Genomic DNA, 18,168 nt, shown 5'->3' on the forward strand with positions numbered 1-18,168 from the left:
AAAACCCGCACCCCAAACCCCCCCCGAGCCCACTGCCAGCCGCGCAGCACACGCGTGTGCTCGCCCGTGTGTGCGTGTGCTCGCCCGTGTTTGCGTGTGCACGGCCACACGGCCCGGGGGGGGGATTGGGGGGGGCCGGGGGGTGCCCCCAGACTCGCTGGGTGCCTCTGATTGGCCGAGGGGGCCGCCCAAAATCCGCTGCTCGGGCCGGGTCCCTCCTCCCCGCGGCGGCGCACGGTATAAAGGGGCCGCGGGAGAAGCGGGCAAAGGGCAGTAGGAAGTTTCTGCTGGGGTCTGGATTTGGAGCTCCAGGGTTGGATCGGCCCCGTATGACCCCAAGCTAAGAACAAAAGAGACCCCAAAGAGTCTACATGTCTAATATTTAGACATGTTCAGCTTTGTGGATTCTCGGTCCCTGCTGTTGATAGCAGCGACTGTCCTACTCGCCCGCGGGCAAGGAGAGGAAGACAGTGAGTAGTGGGCGCTGGGTGATGCTCCTCACCCCACGGGACGCGGCTCGGGCTGGCACCGGCTCCCGTGGCACCGGCGATGCCCGGCCCGGCTGCCCTGGGCTGGGCGAGGAGGAACTCGGGCTGGGCGAGCGGAACCGAGAGGGGAATTAGGGGCGAAGTGGGGAAATGAGGGGAAAATTGCGTAAAAAAGAGAAGAGGACTGGCGGGATTTGGGGCTGGGGGAAAAGGGGGTCAGGGGGCTCTGGGGGTGAGGAGTCGGGGCGCCCTGCCAAGAGCGGGGAGGGAAGGAAGGGTGGAGAGGAGCCGGCGGGGAAGGAGGGAGCCGGGACGAAGGGGAGGAGGAGGAGGAGGAGGCCGGGAAGGGAAAGGAAAGGGGGGAAAGAGCGCGGGAGAGAGAAGAGGGGGGAGAGGAGGGAGAGGGGGGGGCCCAGCCCCGCGATCTGCGAAAGCCATCAGGAAAGAATTAGAAAAGTCTCGGATGATTCATAAGCGAAATGTTTCGGCAGCCGGGGGAGCGGGGGCTGCCAGCGGCGCGGGCCGGGGGGCACGGCTGGGGTCACCCCCCGTGCCACGCCACGGCCCCCGTGCCCCGCTGCCACCTGCGCCAGGGGGACACGGGGGGACCTGGGCCCGGCGCCCATCGCTTTTTGCCCAATTTTGTCCTTTTTTGGTATTTTTGGGGATGTTTTTCCTTAAATACATTTATTATTATTATTATTATTATTTATTACTATTATTATTATTATTATGCATTTGGCACTGACAATGCCCATCCTGCATTTCCCCTTCTCCATTTCCCATTCCCCATTCTCCGTCCTTGGGATGTTTTTCCTTAAATACATTTTTAATTATTATTATTATTTATTATTACTATTATTATTGTGATGCATTTGGCACTGACAATGCCCATCCTGCATTTCCCCTTCTCCATTTCCCATTCCCCATTCTCCGTCCTGCATTTCCCATTCTACATTTTGCCCTTCCCATCCCCATTTTGCCTTTTCTTTTTTTTCCCCCAGAAGAATTTTGCATTTTCCATTTGCCTTTTTTTTAACTTTTTTTTTTTTACTTTTTTTTTTTCTTTACCATTTTTTCCCCCCTTTTCACTTCGTTTTATTTTTTGACTGAGGGGTTCTCCCAGCAGCTGGCGCGGCCCCTCTCCCCCTCCCCACTGCGGGACCCTTCCCCACCGTGGGGCGGCCCCCGGGCCTGGCCGCTCGCCCTGCCCTGCCCTCCCCTCCCTCTCCAGCAGCCCCCGCCCGCCTCCACTCTCCGGCCTGGCGCTCCCGATCCCGTCTGGCCCGATCCAGCCCCACGGATCCAATTTCAGCCCAGATTCGGGGCCCGCCCGCCCCGTCCCGACCGCTCCCGTCCCGTCCGTGCCCCCCCGGCTCCCGGGGACCCCCCCGTGCCTCGGGGGGTGTTTGCCTTGGCCCCGGCCGGTCCGAGCGAGCGGCTGCGGGGATTTTTTTTTGTTTAAATTCCAGCCGATGTGGGAAGAGTTTATTGTGGAGCTTTTCCTGTGTCACCGCGCCGCGCTGATGAGAACCAGATGAAGGGAGAAGCGCTGCGGGAGCGGGGAGGGGGTGAGGGGAGCGGGGGGAGCCCGGCCGGCTCCGGGCCGCCCCTCCTGACGCTGCCGCCCGTGCCGTGCCAGTCCAAACCGGGAGCTGCGTCCAGGATGGGCTCACGTACAACGACAAGGACGTGTGGAAACCAGAACCGTGCCAGATCTGCGTCTGCGACAGCGGCAACATCCTGTGCGACGAGGTGATCTGCGAGGACACCTCCGACTGCCCCAACGCCGAGATCCCCTTCGGAGAGTGCTGCCCCATCTGTCCCGACACCGACGGTACCGCGACATCCCCGCTGCGGGGTCCCGCCCCCCCCACCCCCTCCCGGTGGACCGGCGGGCTCGGTGTCCCCCCCCAGCCGGGTGCCTGGTGTGGGGTGGGTGATGCTGCGCTGCTCTGAACCCCCTTTTTGCCCCCACAGCCTCCCCTGCCTACCCAGAGAGCGCTGGAGTGGAGGTAAGGGCCCCCCCAAACGCAGCCCCCGCAAATCCCAGCCCTGTGTTTGGACCCCCCCCTTTTCTAACGTGTTCTGTCTCTGCCCCGCAGGGTCCTAAAGGAGACACCGGCCCCAAAGGAGACAGGGTGGGTGTGCCCCCCCCGAGAGCCCCCTGCTCTGCAGGGACCCCCAATCCCACAGGGGCTCACCCCAATCCTGCTGGGCTCACCCCAATCCCGCTGGGGTCACCCCAATCCTGCTGGGGGTCACCCACATCTTTCTGGGCTCACCCCCAATCCTGCTGGGCTCACCCCTAACCCCTCTGGGGCTCACCCCAATCCTGCTGGGCTCATCTCAATCCCTCTGGGGCTCACCCCAATCCCCTGATGGGTTCATCCCAATCCCTCTGGGGCTCACCCCAATCCTGCTGGGCTCACCCCTAACCCCTCTGGGGCTCACCCCAATCCCCTGATGGGTTCATCCCAATCCCTCTGGGGCTCATCCCAATCTCACGGGTCTCACCCTAATTGTGCTGGGGCTCACCCCCATCCCACAGGACTCACCCCAATCCTGCTGGGGCTCACCCCCATCCCATGGTGCTCACCCCAATCCAACAGGGCTCACCCCAATCGTGCTGGGAACTCACCCCCATCCCACAGAGGTCACCCCCACCCTGCTGGGGTTCACCCCCAATCCTGCTGGGCTCTCCCCCACCCCACAGCACTCACCCCCTCTTCTCTCCGCAGGGACTGCCCGGCCCCCCCGGCAGAGATGGGATCCCCGGCCAGCCCGGACTGCCGGGCCCCCCCGGCCCCCCCGGCCCCCCCGGCCTCGGCGGAGTGAGTGTGGGGGGGTCCCTGGTGGCGCAGCCCCCCGGGGGTCCCTGCCCCGCTCACCCCCCGCTCTCCCTCCCCGCAGAACTTCGCTCCCCAGATGTCCTACGGCTACGACGAGAAGGCTGGAGGCATGGCCGTGCCCGGGCCCATGGTGAGCGGGACACGGGACACGGGACACAGGGACATCAGGGACATCAGGGACATCAGGGACATCAGGGACATCAGGGGATACAGGGGATACAGGGGACACAGGGACATCAGGGGACACAGGGGATACAGGGGACATCAGGGACTTCAGGGACATCAGGGGATACAGGGGACATCAGGGACACACGGGACATCAGGGGATAGTGGGGAAGGCACAGGGACAGGTTGGTGATGGGGACAGGGATGGGGTGGCAGTGGGGACAAGGAATGGGTGCAGGTGGGAACAGAGGTGGGGACACGGTGTTGGGTTGGCGATGGGGACAGGCAATGGGGACAAAACAATGGGGACAAGGCAATAGGGACAATAAAATAGGGACAATGGGGACAGGCAACAGGGGCAGAGGTGGGGTGGCAATGGTGACAGGCAAAGGTTGGTGTTGGGGACAGGGAGGGGGTGACAATGGTGACAGGGAGGGGTGGCTTTGGGACAGAGATGGGGAGGAGGTGAGGACAGCAGGGGGAGGGTGGTGGGGTGGCAGCAGGGCCCAGTGGGTGCAGCAGTGGGGTGGTGATGGGGACAGGGACAGGGACAGGGTGACAAGGCACCACTGATGACACTTTCTCTTCTCCCCAGGGCCCAGCTGGTCCCCGTGGTCTCCCCGGCCCTCCCGGTGCTCCTGTGAGTGTCACCTCTTCCTGTCCACTTGTTTGGGGGCAAAGAGCCCCCAGGGCTCCTCTGGGAGGTGGGGGGACAGGTCAGAGGGTGTCACACCCCTCCTGACAGTGACAGAAGCACGTGAGGACAAAGCCCTGGTGCCACCACGCGGGGGGACACCACCACTGCCTCTGGGGGATTGAGGCCCAAGCTTCTCACTTTCTGACTCATTTTTTACCCTTTATTTTTCCTCCACAGGGTCCCCAAGGTTTCCAAGGTCCCCCTGGTGAACCTGGAGAGCCTGGTGCTTCTGTGAGTGCTGTCACCTGCCGGGGATGGGGACACTGCTGCTGCCAGCCCTGGCTGTGGCCACACTGTCCCTGCTCTGGGACCCACGGCAGTGGGGCTGGCAGGGCCTGGCACTGCCCGGGGTGGGTGGCAGGGTGACAGGGGGCAGCTGTCACCCCCGCCCCCTCATGCCTGCCCCCCCTCTCTCCTAGGGTCCCATGGGCCCCCGAGGTCCCGCTGGCCCCCCTGGCAAGAACGGAGATGACGTAAGTGACATGAGCATGGGGTCCCCCCCCTTTGGGGCCTGGTGGCCCTGCCAGCCCCCCCAGCTGAGCAGGAGCTGCCTGGCTTGGGGACATGCCACCAAGGCCGTGTCCTTGTCCTCAGGGTGAAGCTGGCAAGCCTGGCCGCCCTGGCGAGCGGGGTCCCCCCGGCCCCCAGGTGAGACACACGAGGGGACACCCCCAGCTGTCCCCTCCTCGGGGACAGGGCGCTGTGGTGTGGGGACAGCCCCCCCAGCTCCTCCTTCACCACCTCCCGTTCCCCCCAGGGTGCTCGAGGTCTCCCCGGAACCGCCGGCCTGCCAGGCATGAAGGGACACAGAGTGAGTCCCCCTCCCGTGCTGGTGACACTCAGGGGACAGGGGACCCCTGACCCCACCCAGGCTCCCCTCCTGACCCCCCACCCCTTCTCTCTGCTGCCCCCCAGGGTTTCAGTGGTCTGGATGGTGCCAAGGGTGAGCCTGGACCTGCTGGCCCCAAGGTGAGGAGTGGTGGCAGTGTCACCGCTGGCCTGGCAATGTCCCCGCTGTCCCCTGCTCCCTGCAGGGCAGGTCCCTCACCGTGTCCTTCCTCCTCAGGGAGAGCCCGGCAGCCCCGGAGAGAACGGAGCTCCTGGGCAGATGGTGAGTGCTGGAGCCAGGGGGCGTGGGGGGTTCTGGGCAAGGGGGGACAACGACGGGGGTGACACCAGCGGGGACCCAGCTCCTGCTCAGGGACCCGCAGGGAATGGAGCGGGAGGGGTTCAACCCCTTGGGAACGTCACCGTGGGCAGCAGGGGGGGCACAGGGAGGGGAAGTGTCCATCCCGGTGACCCAAACGTGTCCTAAACGTGTCCTGTCCCCTCCCCAGGGTCCTCGTGGTCTTCCCGGTGAGCGAGGCCGTCCCGGCCCATCTGGCCCCGCTGTGAGTATTTGGGATGGGCAGGGCTGCGACCCCTGCCCGGGCACGGGGCTCTGGAGGTCATCTGTGCCACCCGTGGCTGTCACTGACGCTGTCCCCTGTCCCCCAGGGCGCTCGTGGCAATGACGGTGCTCCCGGCGCTGCCGGTCCCCCCGTGAGTACCCCCGACCCCCGGCCCCTCCTCGGGAGGGGGATCCCATCCCGGCTGCCCCCGTGGGGACCCCTGGCCGGGCTCCAGGGGGGCTCTGCTGCCCGGGGGTCCCCCCGCGGCCGGGAGCCCCCTCTGAGCCGAGCCCCTCTCCCGTTTAGGGTCCGACTGGTCCCGCTGGTCCCCCCGGCTTCCCCGGTGCTGCTGGTGCTAAGGTAGGGCCTGGGGGGCACTGGGGGGCGCTGGGAGCGTGGGCTGGGCAGGGAAGGGCTCCCCGAGGCCGAAGAGCCCAGGCTGGCGCTGCCTGGGACAGTGGCACCCGTGGGGACGTGCCCAGCGTGTCCCGGGCACCTCTCCTGGCTGTGCCACCGCGGGAAGGAGCCCGGGTGGAACCAGCCCTGAGGGGGTCAGGGCAGCCCTGGCGCTCACGGCTCTTCCTCCTGCTCCTCTTCCTCCGCAGGGTGAGACCGGTCCCCAGGGAGCTCGTGGCAGCGAAGGTCCCCAAGGTGCTCGCGGTGAGCCCGGTCCCCCCGGCCCTGCTGGCGCTGCCGGTCCTGCTGTAAGTGACATCCGAGGGCTCCCTGTCCTTCGGCCTCGCGTCCTGCCAGCCCCGCCGTGACCCTCCTCTTCCTCCTTCTCTCCGCAGGGCAACCCCGGTGCTGACGGCCAACCCGGTGCCAAGGGCGCCACCGTGAGTGTCCCCCGCGTCGCCCCCGGCCGCGGCAGGAAGGGCTGAGCCGCTTCCTCACGGCCTCCCGTGCCTCTTGCAGGGCGCTCCCGGCATCGCTGGCGCTCCCGGCTTCCCCGGAGCCCGCGGTCCCTCCGGACCCCAGGGTCCCAGCGGCGCCCCCGGCCCCAAGGGCAACACCGTGAGTATCCCGGGGCTGCTGCGCTGCCCCTTCCCGGCCTGCGAGCCCTTCCTTGGCCCCGGGACGCTGTTTCAGCCCTGGAGGAGCCTCCCGATGTGTCCCCTGGTCCCCGCCAGGCCAGGGGGTGGCAGATGTTGCGCCCTTGTCCCTCCGAGGGCTCATCGGGCGTGGCTCGGGGCTCCTCCATCCTCCGCTCAACCTTTTCTCTCTTCTCTTCCCTCCAGGGTGAGCCCGGTGCTCCAGGCAACAAGGGTGACACCGGTGCCAAAGGCGAACCCGTGAGTGACCCCCCGATGTGGCCCTGGGGGCGCGGCCCCTGCTGGCCCCGGCCCCTCCCGGGGGTCTTCATCCCTCCGCGTCCTTCCCCAGGGTCCCGCTGGTGTCCAAGGTCCCCCCGGCCCCGCTGGAGAAGAAGGCAAGAGAGGAGCCCGTGGTGAGCCCGGCCCCGCTGGGCTGCCCGGCCCCGCTGGCGAACGTGTGAGTAGCAGCGTCCCTGTCCCCACCCACCCCCCATGTCCCTGTCCCCACCCTCATGTCCCTGTCCCCACCCACTCTCAATCCCCGTCCCCACCGCCCCCCTGCCCCCATGTCCCTGTCCCCACGCCCATGTCCCTGTCCCCAACGCCCCAATGTCCCTGTCCCCAACGCCATGTCCCTGTCCCCACCGCCATGTCCCTGTCCCCACTGCCATGTCCCTGTCCCCACCCCCCCCATGTCCCTGTACCCACCGCCCCCATGTCCCTGTCCCCACTGCCATATCCCTGTCCCCACCCACACGTCCCTGTCCCCACCTCCACCCTCCTCCCATCCCCCCGTGTCCAGCGGCTGAGCCTCGCTCGTGTTTGGGGACCCCGCGGTGACATCCCCGGCCCCTTCAGGCCGCTCCCACTGGTGGCCGTGTCCCGCTGTGGCACACGGCCCCCCGAGGTGGCCCGGTGTCCCCACACTGACCGTGCCGTGTCCCCCTCAGGGCGCTCCTGGCAGCCGCGGTTTCCCTGGCGCCGATGGCATCGCTGGTCCCAAGGTGGGTGCCCGCGTCCGTCTGCGGGACAAAGTGGCCTCAGCGCTGTCACCTGTCACAGCTGCTGCCCCCCGCGGGGACACGGCTCTGTGCCCGTCCCCGGGCGCTGTCCCGCAGCTGGGTCACCCCTGTTCCCCCTTCCCAGGGTCCCCCCGGCGAGCGCGGCTCCCCCGGCCCCGTTGGCCCCAAAGGATCTCCTGGTGAAGCTGGACGCCCCGGGGAACCCGGACTCCCCGGTGCCAAGGTGAGCGGGCGCGGTGGCGCGGTGACACGGTGGCACGGGACACCGCAGGGCTGTCCCGCTCGCTGTGCCGGAGGAGGAGGAGCCGCTCTCCAGGACGCTCCCGTTCTCTGGAGCATCCCTGGAAGCGCTGAGCTCCTGACCCCGCTCCCGCTGCCCCGCAGGGTCTGACTGGAAGCCCCGGGAGCCCCGGTCCCGACGGCAAGACCGGCCCCCCTGTAAGTTGTCCCCGCTGCTGTCCCCTCCGCCCTCCCCTGGCTCGCCACGGGCCCGGCTAAGGCGGCGCTGGCTCCCCCCGACAGGGTCCCGCTGGTCAAGACGGACGGCCCGGCCCCCCCGGCCCCCCCGGAGCCCGAGGCCAGGCCGGCGTGATGGGATTCCCCGGTCCCAAAGGTGCTGCGGTGAGTGCCACCCTCCCCGGAGCCACCCTGCTCCCTGGGGACACCTCCGGGACCTGTCCCCCGTCCCCGGAGTGGCCACGGGCTCACCCCGCTCTGCTTTTTAGGGCGAGCCCGGCAAACCCGGCGAGAGAGGAGCTCCCGGTCCCCCCGGCGCCGTGGTGAGTGTGGGGCGGGACACGCACAGCCCGGGGGGGTGACAAGGGAGGGAGAACCCGGTGTGAGGTGACACAGAGGGTCACCGTGCTGCGGGGTGGCAGGGAGGGTGACACAGAGGGTCACCGTGCTGCGGGGTGGCAGGGAGGGTGACAGGGAGCGTTACCCCAGCGTGGGGTGGCAGGGAGGGGCTGCCTGGCCCGGGCCAGCGCGATGGGGTGGGACAAGGTGGGAATGGGGTGGCAATGCGGGCTGAGGGCCTGAGGCAGCCGGGGAAGGCTCCCGGGCCCATCCCGCAGCGGGATGAGGTGTCTGGGATCCCGTCCCGGCGGCTCCCGGCGCCGCTGGAGCGGGGACAGCGGTGACGTGGCCGCGGTGTCTCCCGGCCTTCGAAGGATCCCGCGGCCGTGTCCGGACCCTGCCCGGCTCGGGTGGGGGCACAGAGCCCTGCGGGGGCTGCTCTGAGCACCCTCCTGTCCCTCCTCCCCAGGGTCCTGCTGGCAAAGATGGTGAAACCGGTGCCCAAGGTCCCCCCGGCCCCACCGTGAGTATCCCCCGGCCCGCGGCCACCCACGGCCACGCCCGGCCACAGGAGGAGGGCCTCGGGAGCCCCCTGCCCCTCTCCATGCCTGTCCTGTGTCCCCCAGGGTCCCGCTGGAGAAAGAGGTGAACAAGGTCCCGCTGGTGCTCCTGGCTTCCAGGTGAGGGGTGTCTCCTCCCCGGCAGGGGGACAGAGCACCCACAGCGTGGGTGACATTGCCCTTGTCCCCTCCCTGGTGGCTCACGGCTCCTCTTCTTCCTCCCCAGGGTCTGCCCGGCCCTGCTGGCCCCCCTGGCGAGGCTGGCAAGCCTGGTGAGCAGGTGAGTGTGGGCACTGGGGACCCTCCTGTCCCCTCCCCATCGTCCCTGTCCCTGTCACACCGGGGCTGCTGCTGCTGCTGGGCTCCCCCCAGGACACCCCCCGGTGCTCCATGCAGTGGGGCAGCAGTGGGAACCCCAGCCCTGCCCAGGGGGAATGAGGGACTCCTGGGGCACCCCAGGGTCCCCTCTGCCCATCCCTGGTGCCACCTGTTCCCCTCTGACTTGTCACCCTGTCCCTCCTGCTCAGGGTGTCCCCGGAGATGCCGGAGCCCCCGGTCCCGCCGGTGCCAGGGTAAGCCGAACCCCCATCTCCCCCCAAAGTGGGCACCCCAAAGTGCCCCCCAGGCCCTGACGGGCTGGGCCCTGTCCTGCCTCCCTCCCCAGGGCGAGAGAGGATTCCCTGGAGAGCGCGGTGTCCAAGGCCCCCCCGGTCCCCAAGGTCCCCGCGGTGCTAACGGTGCTCCCGGTAACGATGGTGCTAAGGTAGGTGCCAGGCTGGGCATGGGGCTGTGCCCAGCTGGTGGGGCACAGCTGGGAGCGTGGCTGGGCTGGGGCTGAGGCCGGGATGGATTTGCCGAGCCGGGATCTCACTCATCCCTGCTCTGCCTCGTTCCAGGGCGATGCTGGTGCTCCCGGAGCCCCCGGGAACCAGGGGCCCCCCGGTCTGCAGGGAATGCCCGGAGAGCGTGGTGCTGCCGGCCTGCCAGGCGCCAAGGGTGACAGAGTACGTGTCCCCAAACCCCTCGTGTCCCCAGAACCCTGCTGGCCCCTTGGTAACCTGCTCCCCACCATCCCCGTGCCCCCTCATCTTCCTCTCGGGGCTGGGTGTTCCCCTGAGCCGAGGCCGTGGGCAGCAGCGTCCTGAGCAGGGGATGCTCTGTGTCACCTCTGTCCCCATCCCTTGGGGACAATCCCTCGCTATGAGCCCTGCTCCTGTGAGGAGGAGGAGAAGGATGGTGCCAGCCCGTCCCAGGGAGGATGAAGAACTGGGGATGTCTCTGGGTGAACCCCCCGAGGGACCTGTCCCCGTAACCCCCCCTTGTGTCCCTCCCTCAGGGTGACCCCGGTCCCAAAGGTGCTGATGGCGCTCCTGGCAAGGACGGTCTCCGAGGCCTGACCGGCCCCATCGGCCCCCCCGGCCCCGCTGGTGCTCCTGGTGACAAGGTGGGGACATCCCGCAGGGACAGACGTGTCCAGGCAGTCACCGCCCCCTCCTCGCCCCGGCCCTGATCCCTTTGTTCTGTTTTCCTCCCCTTTTCCAGGGTGAAGCCGGCCCCCCCGGCCCTGCTGGTCCCACTGGTGCCCGTGGTGCTCCCGTGAGTGTCCCCCCCCTCGGTGATGGCCCTGCCACGGGTGGCCGCTCCTCGGTGGCCCTGGTGGCCGTGCCCCGCTTGTCTGAGCCGTTCCCTCCCATCTCCTCCAGGGTGACCGCGGCGAGCCCGGCCCTCCCGGTCCTGCTGGATTTGCTGGCCCCCCCGTAAGTGCGACGGGCTGTCCCCCCCCGGCCCGGGGGTCCGCTCCTGCCGCCCAGCGCGGCTCGGAGCCCCCGGGCTGACGGCGGCCCCGTGTCCCGCAGGGCGCTGACGGCCAGCCTGGTGCTAAAGGTGAAACTGGGGATGCTGGAGCCAAGGGTGACGCCGGTCCCCCCGGCCCCGCTGGCCCCACTGGTGCTCCTGGACCTGCTGTAAGTGCCCCCCTCAGCCCCCCCAGTGCCCGGGCTGCAGCCTCACAGCTCTCACAGCTCAGCTCACCCCTGTCCTCCTCCTCTTCCTCCTCTTCCTCCTGCCCAGGGTGCTGTTGGTGCTCCCGGTCCCAAAGGTGCTCGCGGCAGCGCTGGACCCCCTGTAAGTACCGGGCTTGTGGGGAAGGGGCGCTTGCGGGAGTCTGGGGGGCACCCCCGGGTGGGAACAACCCCGAGGTGCTTTAAGTCTGCCCCTGCTCCCCCCACACCCCGGGGCACCTCCGGCCCTGCACCCCAAAACCATCTGGGGATGGAGTGGGGTGGCCTCATCCCAGCAGGGCACAGAGCAGAGGGAAAAGGGGGGGGTTGTCTTTACACCCCCAAATCATTGCCCAGGTGGGGGCTTTCCCTCTGACCACCATCCCCGGGGTTCCCCGCGGTGACTCCCAGCCAGGGGAGTCCCCAGGACCTCGGATCCAGCCCCGCTGACCGCAGCTCTCCTCCCTTGCAGGGTGCTACTGGTTTCCCTGGTGCTGCTGGAAGAGTTGGACCCCCCGGCCCCTCTGTGAGTACCCCTGGGGGGGCGATTTTGCGGGGCTGGAGCTGGGGACAGGGGACGGGAGGCACTGGGGACAGGGGACAAGAGGCTCTGGGGACACGGGACGGGAGGCTCTGGGCACCGTCCAGGTGCTGCCCGTGGCCGCCCTGTCCCACTTGGCACCGGGACGCCCCTGGCCGCCCTTCAGCTGGCAGCGGGGGGGTCCCGGCCTGACGGCATCGCCTCCCCCCGCTCAGGGTAACATCGGCCTGCCCGGCCCGCCCGGCCCCAGCGGCAAGGAGGGCGGCAAAGGCCCCCGCGGTGAGACCGGCCCCGCTGGCCGCCCCGGAGAGCCGGGCCCCGCCGGCCCCCCCGGCCCCCCCGGAGAGAAGGGAGCCCCCGGCGCTGACGGCCCCATCGTGAGTGACCCCCTGCCGGACCCCTCTGCTGGTCGCTGTCCCCTCCGTGGGGAGGGTGGCGGTCGCCGCCGCCCCCGCTGAGGCGCCGTTTGTCCCCGCAGGGCGCTCCCGGCACACCCGGACCCCAAGGTATCGCCGGCCAGCGCGGTGTGGTCGGTCTGCCCGGCCAGAGAGGCGAGCGAGGCTTCCCTGGGCTGCCCGGCCCCTCCGTGAGTACCGGGGGGCTCCCGGTCACCGCAGGCTCTGTCACCCGCCCGGGGTGGCCGTCCCGCGGTGTCCGAGCCCCCGCTGTGTCCCCCCGCAGGGTGAACCCGGCAAACAAGGTCCCTCCGGCTCCCCCGGCGAGCGCGGCCCCCCCGGCCCCATGGGCCCCCCCGGCCTGGCCGGACCCCCCGGAGAAGCCGGACGTGAGGTGAGAGCCCGCGGCCACCATCGGGGCTGGGGGCACGGAGCCCCGTGCTGAGGGTGCGCCCGCTCCGGGCACGGATGGGCACTGCCCCTGGGGGGCTGTGAGACCCCCGCGTGCCCCCCCACCCCTAACGGGGGTCTCTGCTCCCCGCAGGGCGCTCCCGGTGCTGAAGGTGCTCCCGGCCGTGACGGCGCTGCTGGTCCCAAGGTGAGTGGGCTCTGAGGGGGCCGGGAGGGGCGATGGGGTGTGCTGGCCCGCACTGACCTCTCCTCTTCCTCTTCCTCCTCCTCCTCTCCCTCCTCCTCCTCCTCGCAGGGTGATCGTGGTGAGACCGGCCCCGCCGGCCCCCCTGGCGCTCCCGGTGCCCCCGGTGCCCCCGGCCCCGTCGGTCCTGCTGGCAAGAACGGAGATCGCGGTGAGACCGTAAGTGACGCTCTGCCCGGAGCCCCCCGCAGCCCCCGGCCCGGGGACACCCGGGAAGGACCCTGGGGCTGGGGCTGGCCCCGGGCTCTGCTCCTGCTGCTGGGAGCAGCTCCCCCAGGAGGGCAGGGGTGCCACCACCCTGCAAAGGGCAGTGTCAGAGGTGCCACCACCCTGAAAAGGGCGATCTCAGCGGTGCCACCACCCCACTCAGGGGTCCCTGAGCATCCCAGGGTGGTTCTGCCCCAAGTCAGCAGCAGCAGGAGGTGCAGGATGCTCTAACCTGTCCTCTTCTCTCCTGTCCCAGGGTCCCCAAGGTCCCGCTGGCCCCCCTGGTCCTGCTGGTGCTCGTGGTCCTGCTGTAAGTGACGTTCTGCTCTGCCCTCCTCGGTGCCTCTGTGTCCCCACAGGCGTGGGGACAGTGACTGGCCAGGACCCCTCTCAACTCATCTTCCTCCTCCTCCTCCTCCTCCTTCTGCAGGGTCCCCAAGGTCCCCGTGGTGACAAAGGTGAAACCGGTGAACAGGGTGACAGAGGCATGAAGGGTCACAGAGGCTTCTCCGGTCTCCAGGGCCCACCTGGTCCTCCCGTAAGTCCCGCGGGGTGACAGTGGCCTTGGGCACTGCCACACGTCCCGGGGGCAGCGTGAGCTGCTGATGTCACCTCTGATGTCGCCTCTTCTTCCTCCTCGACTGTCACAGGGCTCTCCTGGTGAACAAGGTCCTTCTGGTGCTTCCGGTCCCGCCGGTCCCCGAGTGAGTCCCGGGACGAGCTGCGCCACCCGGCCGCGGCCGTGGCACCGCAGGGGGGGCGGGGGGTCCCCGCGGCCAGCGGTGTCCCCGCGGGGTCGTGGCTCGGGGCTGGAGGCCCTGCCGGGGCCGCACGGCCGCGCTGACGCTTTTCTCCCGCCCCGCAGGGTCCCCCCGGCTCCGCTGGTGCTGCTGGCAAGGACGGTCTGAACGGGCTGCCCGGTCCCATCGGTCCCCCCGGCCCCCGCGGCCGCACCGGCGACGTCGGTCCCGTCGTACGTCCCGAACCGTCCTCCCTCCCGGAGCCGCCCGCCTTCAGCGCCCGCTCCTCCGTCACCATCCTCCTCCTCTCCTCCCGCAGGGTCCCCCCGGCCCCCCCGGGCCCCCCGGTCCTCCCGGCCCTCCCAGCGGCGGTTTCGACTTCAGCTTCCTGCCGCAGCCGCCGCAGGAGAAGGCGCACGACGGCGGCCGCTACTACCGCGCCGACGACGCCAACGTGATGCGCGACCGCGACCTGGAGGTGGACACCACCCTCAAGAGCCTGAGCCAGCAGATCGAGAACATCCGCAGCCCCGAGGGCACCCGCAAGAACCCCGCCCGCACCTGCCGCGACCTGAAGATGTGCCACGGCGACTGGAAGAGCGGTCGGTGTCCCCCCGGTCCCCCCCGTCTCTGTGCTCTCTGCTGCTGCTCAGCTCTGGGCTTCTTCCACCTGCTGGTGCCCCTCGTGTGTGCTGTCTCTCCTGCCTGCCCTGCCCTCCATCCTCCCTGCTCCATCTCTCTCCTGTTTGCTTCCCTTCTTCTTCCTCTTTTCTGCTCCACGCTCCGCCCCCAGCTCCCTCCTTGGTCTTCCTCACCTCCCACGGCTGTTCCTCACATTCCTCCTTCCTCCCTTCATCCTCAGCCTCTCCCATCCTGCATCTCCCAGTCCCTGTCCCTCACCCCTCCCTCCATCCTCTGCTCCTCAGCTCCATTCCCCATCCCCTGGGGCTGTTCCTCATCCTCATCCTTCATCCCTGCTGGCTCTTCCTCACCCGTTCCCTCCTGGATTCTCCTTACCTCCATCCCCGGGCTGCTCCTCACCTGTTCCATGCCCCTGGCTGCTCCTCACCTGTTCCATCTCTCTGGCTGTTCCTCACCTGTTCCATCCCCCTCTCTGCTCCTCACCTGTTCCATCTCTCTGGCTGCTCCTCAGCTCCATTCTGGGGCTGTTCCTCACCTTCATCCTTCATCCCTCCTGGCTGTCCCTCCCCACACCCTCCCTCCCTTCTCCCGACCCTGTCCCTGTCCCATCCCTGACCCTGTCCCTGACCTGTCCCTGTCCCTGACCTGTCCCTGTCCCTGTCCCATCCCTGTCCCTGTCCCTGTCCCTGTCCCTGTCCCTGTCCCATCCCTGTCCCTGTCCCATCCCTGACCTCTCCCATCCCCCTGGCTGTCCCTCCCCACACTCTCCCTCCCTTCTCCTGACCCTGACCCTGACCTGTCCCTGTCCCTGCCCCTGTCCCTGACCCTGTGCCTGACCTGTCCCTGTCCCTGTCCCTGTCCCCTCAGGCGAGTACTGGATCGACCCCAACCAAGGCTGCAACCTGGACGCCATCAAGGTCTTCTGCAACATGGAGACGGGCGAGACGTGCGTGTACCCGACGCAGGCGTCCATCGCCCGCAAGAACTGGTACCTCAGCAAGAACCCCAAGGAGAAGAAACACATCTGGTTCGGCGAGTCCATGAGCGACGGCTTCCAGGTGGGCGCGGGGGCCGCCGGGCGGGGACGAGGGGCCGGGGGAGCGGCGGCGGCTGGGCGCTGACCGACGTCCCCGGTGCCCCCGGCGCAGTTCGAGTACGGCGGCGAGGGCTCGGACCCGGCGGACGTGGCCATCCAGCTGACCTTCCTGCGCCTCATGGCCACCGAGGCGGCCCAGAACGTCACCTACCACTGCAAGAACAGCGTGGCCTACATGGACCAGGCCAGCGGCAACCTGAAGAAGGCTCTGCTGCTGCAGGGCGCCAACGAGATCGAGATCCGCGCCGAGGGCAACAGCCGCTTCACCTACGGCGTCACCGAGGACGGCTGCACGGTGCGTGGCGGGCGTGGCGGTGGCTTTGGGGACCCGCTGGGGACGGGGGGTGACGGTTCTGTCCCCACAGAGTCACACGGGCGCCTGGGGCAAGACAGTGATCGAGTACAAGACGACGAAGACCTCGCGCCTGCCCATCATCGATTTGGCTCCTATGGACGTCGGCGCTCCGGACCAGGAATTCGGCATCGACATCGGCCCCGTCTGCTTCTTGTAACCCCGGATGATGCCCCACGCGTGACAGGAGAGAGTAATAATAATGATAAAAATAATAATAATAAAAAAAAAAAAACACCAAAAAAAAAACCTGCCAAAAAAAAAAAAAAAAGGAGAAAATTTCACATGGACTTGAATTTGTGTCGGTTTCTATCCAGCGTCTCTTAAACAACTCCGGTTGCGTTGCCGTAAGAGAAAAACCTCAAAAACCTTCCCCCCCAAAAAAACCCAAAACATTCAACCCCCCCAAAAATATTAAAAAAACCAAATAAATGACTTTTTCAAACAAAATCACCAGGAAGTGGGTTCGCTTGCTTGCCCCCCCTCATTCCTCAGCCCCGGAGATGCCAAAGCTCAGCTCAGCTCCCCAGAGGGTCCCCGAGCCCCCCGGGACCCCCAGGCCCCCTCCCCACCAGCCCCTTCGCTTCTTGCATCTCATTAGAATTTTAATTTTTGCTGTGAGGAAGATGTTGAACTTCTGGCTATAATTTGCTTTTTCTCCCTTGTTCTCCCTCTTTCTCTCCCCTCTCCTTATTTTTTATTTGGATAATGCAGATTTTGAGTTCTCTCAGTTTCCTTTTGTTCTGGTTATTTTTTTATCGTGGTTTTTTTTTGTTTTTTTTTGGTTTTGTTTTGTTTTTCTCGTTGTTTGTTGTTCATTTTATTTTCATTCAGGCAGCAAAACCAATTCACTCCCAAGCCGCGGAGCAGCTCCGGCCCTGCGCTGACGGCCCTGTCCGGATGGCTACCTCACCACTCTCGGGGTGTTTCATCGTCTTTTTGAGTCTGAATTTTGGGGTTCTTTTTGTTTTTTAGCTTCTTCTGGAGCTTTTCAGCCGTGCCGGGACTTTCCTGCCAGGTTCAGAGCAAAGGTGCTAATTTCCCCCCCTCGTATCCCACCCTTTTTTTCTTCTCTTTGTTTGCTCAGTTGTTCTCTTATTTTCATTTTCCTTTGGAGGTTTCTTTCCCTCAGGATTTTTATCCTGGTTTTTTGGGATTTTTTTTTAATTATTATTTTTAAATATTCTCTTTAATTTTGGCCCCGGAACACCCAACCCCGGGACCGCCTGGTGCTACAACCTCCAAAGAGGGCTCAGCTTGCTCTGTTTTAATCCCCCTCCACTTTTTGCTTTATTTCCCTCCTTTTTTTTTTTGCTGCTCAGCTCCACTGGGGAATTTTCCAAAGGTGCTACTCCCCCCCTGCCCCCACCTCACCACCCCACCAGCAAATCCAGCAAAGCAAGAGGCATCAAACCCCAAGGGGAAAAGGAATAAATCGATTTTCCAGGTGGAGCAGGTGGAACTTCAGCTCCGCTCTCATCTTCCAGCAGCTTTTTCTCCATCCATCCATCCATCCATCCACCCACCCATCATCCATCCTTCCATCCCTCCTCCATCCCCGCATCCTCCCCGGGCTCGGAGGGCCACGAACCCACTCCCTCCTTTGCCGGGCCCAGCTCTGGCTTTTCCCCGGGTTTTGTACCTACTTTGTATGATGTATAATAATAATTATTAATTAATTAAGTAATTAATAATTTTTAAGCGGTTTGGGGGTTTTCTTCTTTTCTAATTTTTTTTTTTTTTCGAAATGGATATTTTTTTTTTTTTTCTCTGACTGCTGAAATAAAGGCATGTGAAATGATCCAACCAACCTCGGGCTGCTCTGCGTCGCTCTCGGGGGGCTCGGGGTGGCGGGGGGGGGTCCCGGCTGGGCGATGGTGGGAATTCCTCCTCCCCGATCCCGCTCTCGTCCTGGCCGATCCCGCTCTGCTCGCGGCGAGTTCTGCGCTCCGCTCCTTGCCCGTCCTCCCTCCTCCTCCTCCTCCTCCTCCTCCTGTCCCAGCCCCCCCATCCCGGGATGAGGGGGGAGGAAGGAAGGGGAGGGGGCAGGAACCCCCAATGGGAAGGGTCTGGGGGGGCTCTGTGTCCCTAAAAGGGGAGGGGGGCTGGGGGACAGCCACCCCCAGGCTGGGGACACTGGGGGGGCTCCGCTCAGAGCGACCCCCGAAAGGGAGAGCTGGGCAGGGGGGCGGGCACGAAGAGACGCCCCAAAATTGGGGCAGAGGGGTGAGGGGCTGAGCCGATGTGGGGGTGCCCCCCAACCCCGCACCCCTCATTGGTGACACCGGGCTGCCGGGGGGGGGGCTGTGCCCTGTCTGTGCCCCCTCCCCACGGCGGGGGGGGGCGCAGGGACCCCCAGCCCGGGCCCGCGGTGCCGGCCCCTGTCCCGCTCCATCAATGGCTCCCCTTGTTCCGCGGGGCCCCCGCGCTTTCCTCTGCCCCAGCTGGCGCCGCCCCGGCCGGGGGGGCTCTCAAAGAGCCTCTTTCTTCCGCGGGGCTGGGCCGGGGGCACCCCCGGGGGCGGGGGGTGCCGGGG

The 18,168-nt window shown here is 66.6% G+C and overlaps 1 protein-coding gene and 1 long non-coding RNA gene across 2 annotated transcripts; one reads left to right on the forward strand and one right to left on the reverse strand.

Moving 5' to 3' along the window:
• The first annotated feature begins 273 nt into the window (after positions 1-273).
• Positions 274-16,018, forward strand: COL1A1 (collagen type I alpha 1 chain). Its single transcript, XM_039700665.1, has 51 exons — positions 274-470; positions 2,131-2,325; positions 2,469-2,503; positions 2,594-2,629; positions 3,230-3,322; positions 3,402-3,470; positions 4,101-4,145; positions 4,380-4,433; positions 4,622-4,675; positions 4,797-4,850; positions 4,960-5,013; positions 5,118-5,171; positions 5,269-5,313; positions 5,540-5,593; positions 5,700-5,744; positions 5,900-5,953; positions 6,199-6,297; positions 6,385-6,429; positions 6,509-6,607; positions 6,832-6,885; positions 6,977-7,084; positions 7,578-7,631; positions 7,774-7,872; positions 8,034-8,087; positions 8,172-8,270; positions 8,375-8,428; positions 8,914-8,967; positions 9,071-9,124; positions 9,231-9,284; positions 9,532-9,576; positions 9,669-9,767; positions 9,901-10,008; positions 10,341-10,448; positions 10,547-10,600; positions 10,708-10,761; positions 10,861-10,968; positions 11,075-11,128; positions 11,477-11,530; positions 11,761-11,922; positions 12,024-12,131; positions 12,227-12,334; positions 12,485-12,538; positions 12,647-12,754; positions 13,059-13,112; positions 13,233-13,340; positions 13,453-13,506; positions 13,668-13,775; positions 13,862-14,144; positions 15,052-15,242; positions 15,333-15,575; positions 15,646-16,018. The coding sequence occupies exons 1-51, from the start codon at positions 389-391 to the stop codon at positions 15,790-15,792; spliced, it is 4,362 nt and encodes a 1,453-aa protein (XP_039556599.1). The 5' UTR covers positions 274-388; the 3' UTR covers positions 15,793-16,018.
• LOC120498208 lies at positions 6,880-11,112 on the reverse strand. Its single transcript, XR_005626648.1, has 3 exons — positions 11,036-11,112; positions 7,559-7,649; positions 6,880-7,010 (listed from the first exon to the last, which is right to left on the reverse strand). It is a non-coding gene; the product is annotated as an uncharacterized LOC120498208 (long non-coding RNA).
• Positions 16,019-18,168: the final 2,150 nt, after the last annotated feature.

This window comes from Passer montanus, unplaced genomic scaffold (genome assembly GCF_014805655.1).
Source record: "Passer montanus isolate IOZ18808 unplaced genomic scaffold, ASM1480565v1 scaffold142, whole genome shotgun sequence".
Classification (NCBI taxonomy): Eukaryota; Metazoa; Chordata; class Aves; order Passeriformes; family Passeridae; genus Passer; species Passer montanus.

Excerpts from the sequence above, each read along its gene's own strand:
- COL1A1 (XM_039700665.1), top strand. The coding sequence starts at position 389 with ATGTTCAGCTTTGTGGATTCTCGGTCCCTGCTGTTGATAGCAGCGACT. Across the intron at positions 8,968-9,070 it reads AAGGTCCCCCCGGCCCCACC|GGTCCCGCTGGAGAAAGAGG; the intron begins GTGAGTATCCCC and ends TGTGTCCCCCAG. Across the intron at positions 10,762-10,860 it reads CTGGATTTGCTGGCCCCCCC|GGCGCTGACGGCCAGCCTGG; the intron begins GTAAGTGCGACG and ends CGTGTCCCGCAG.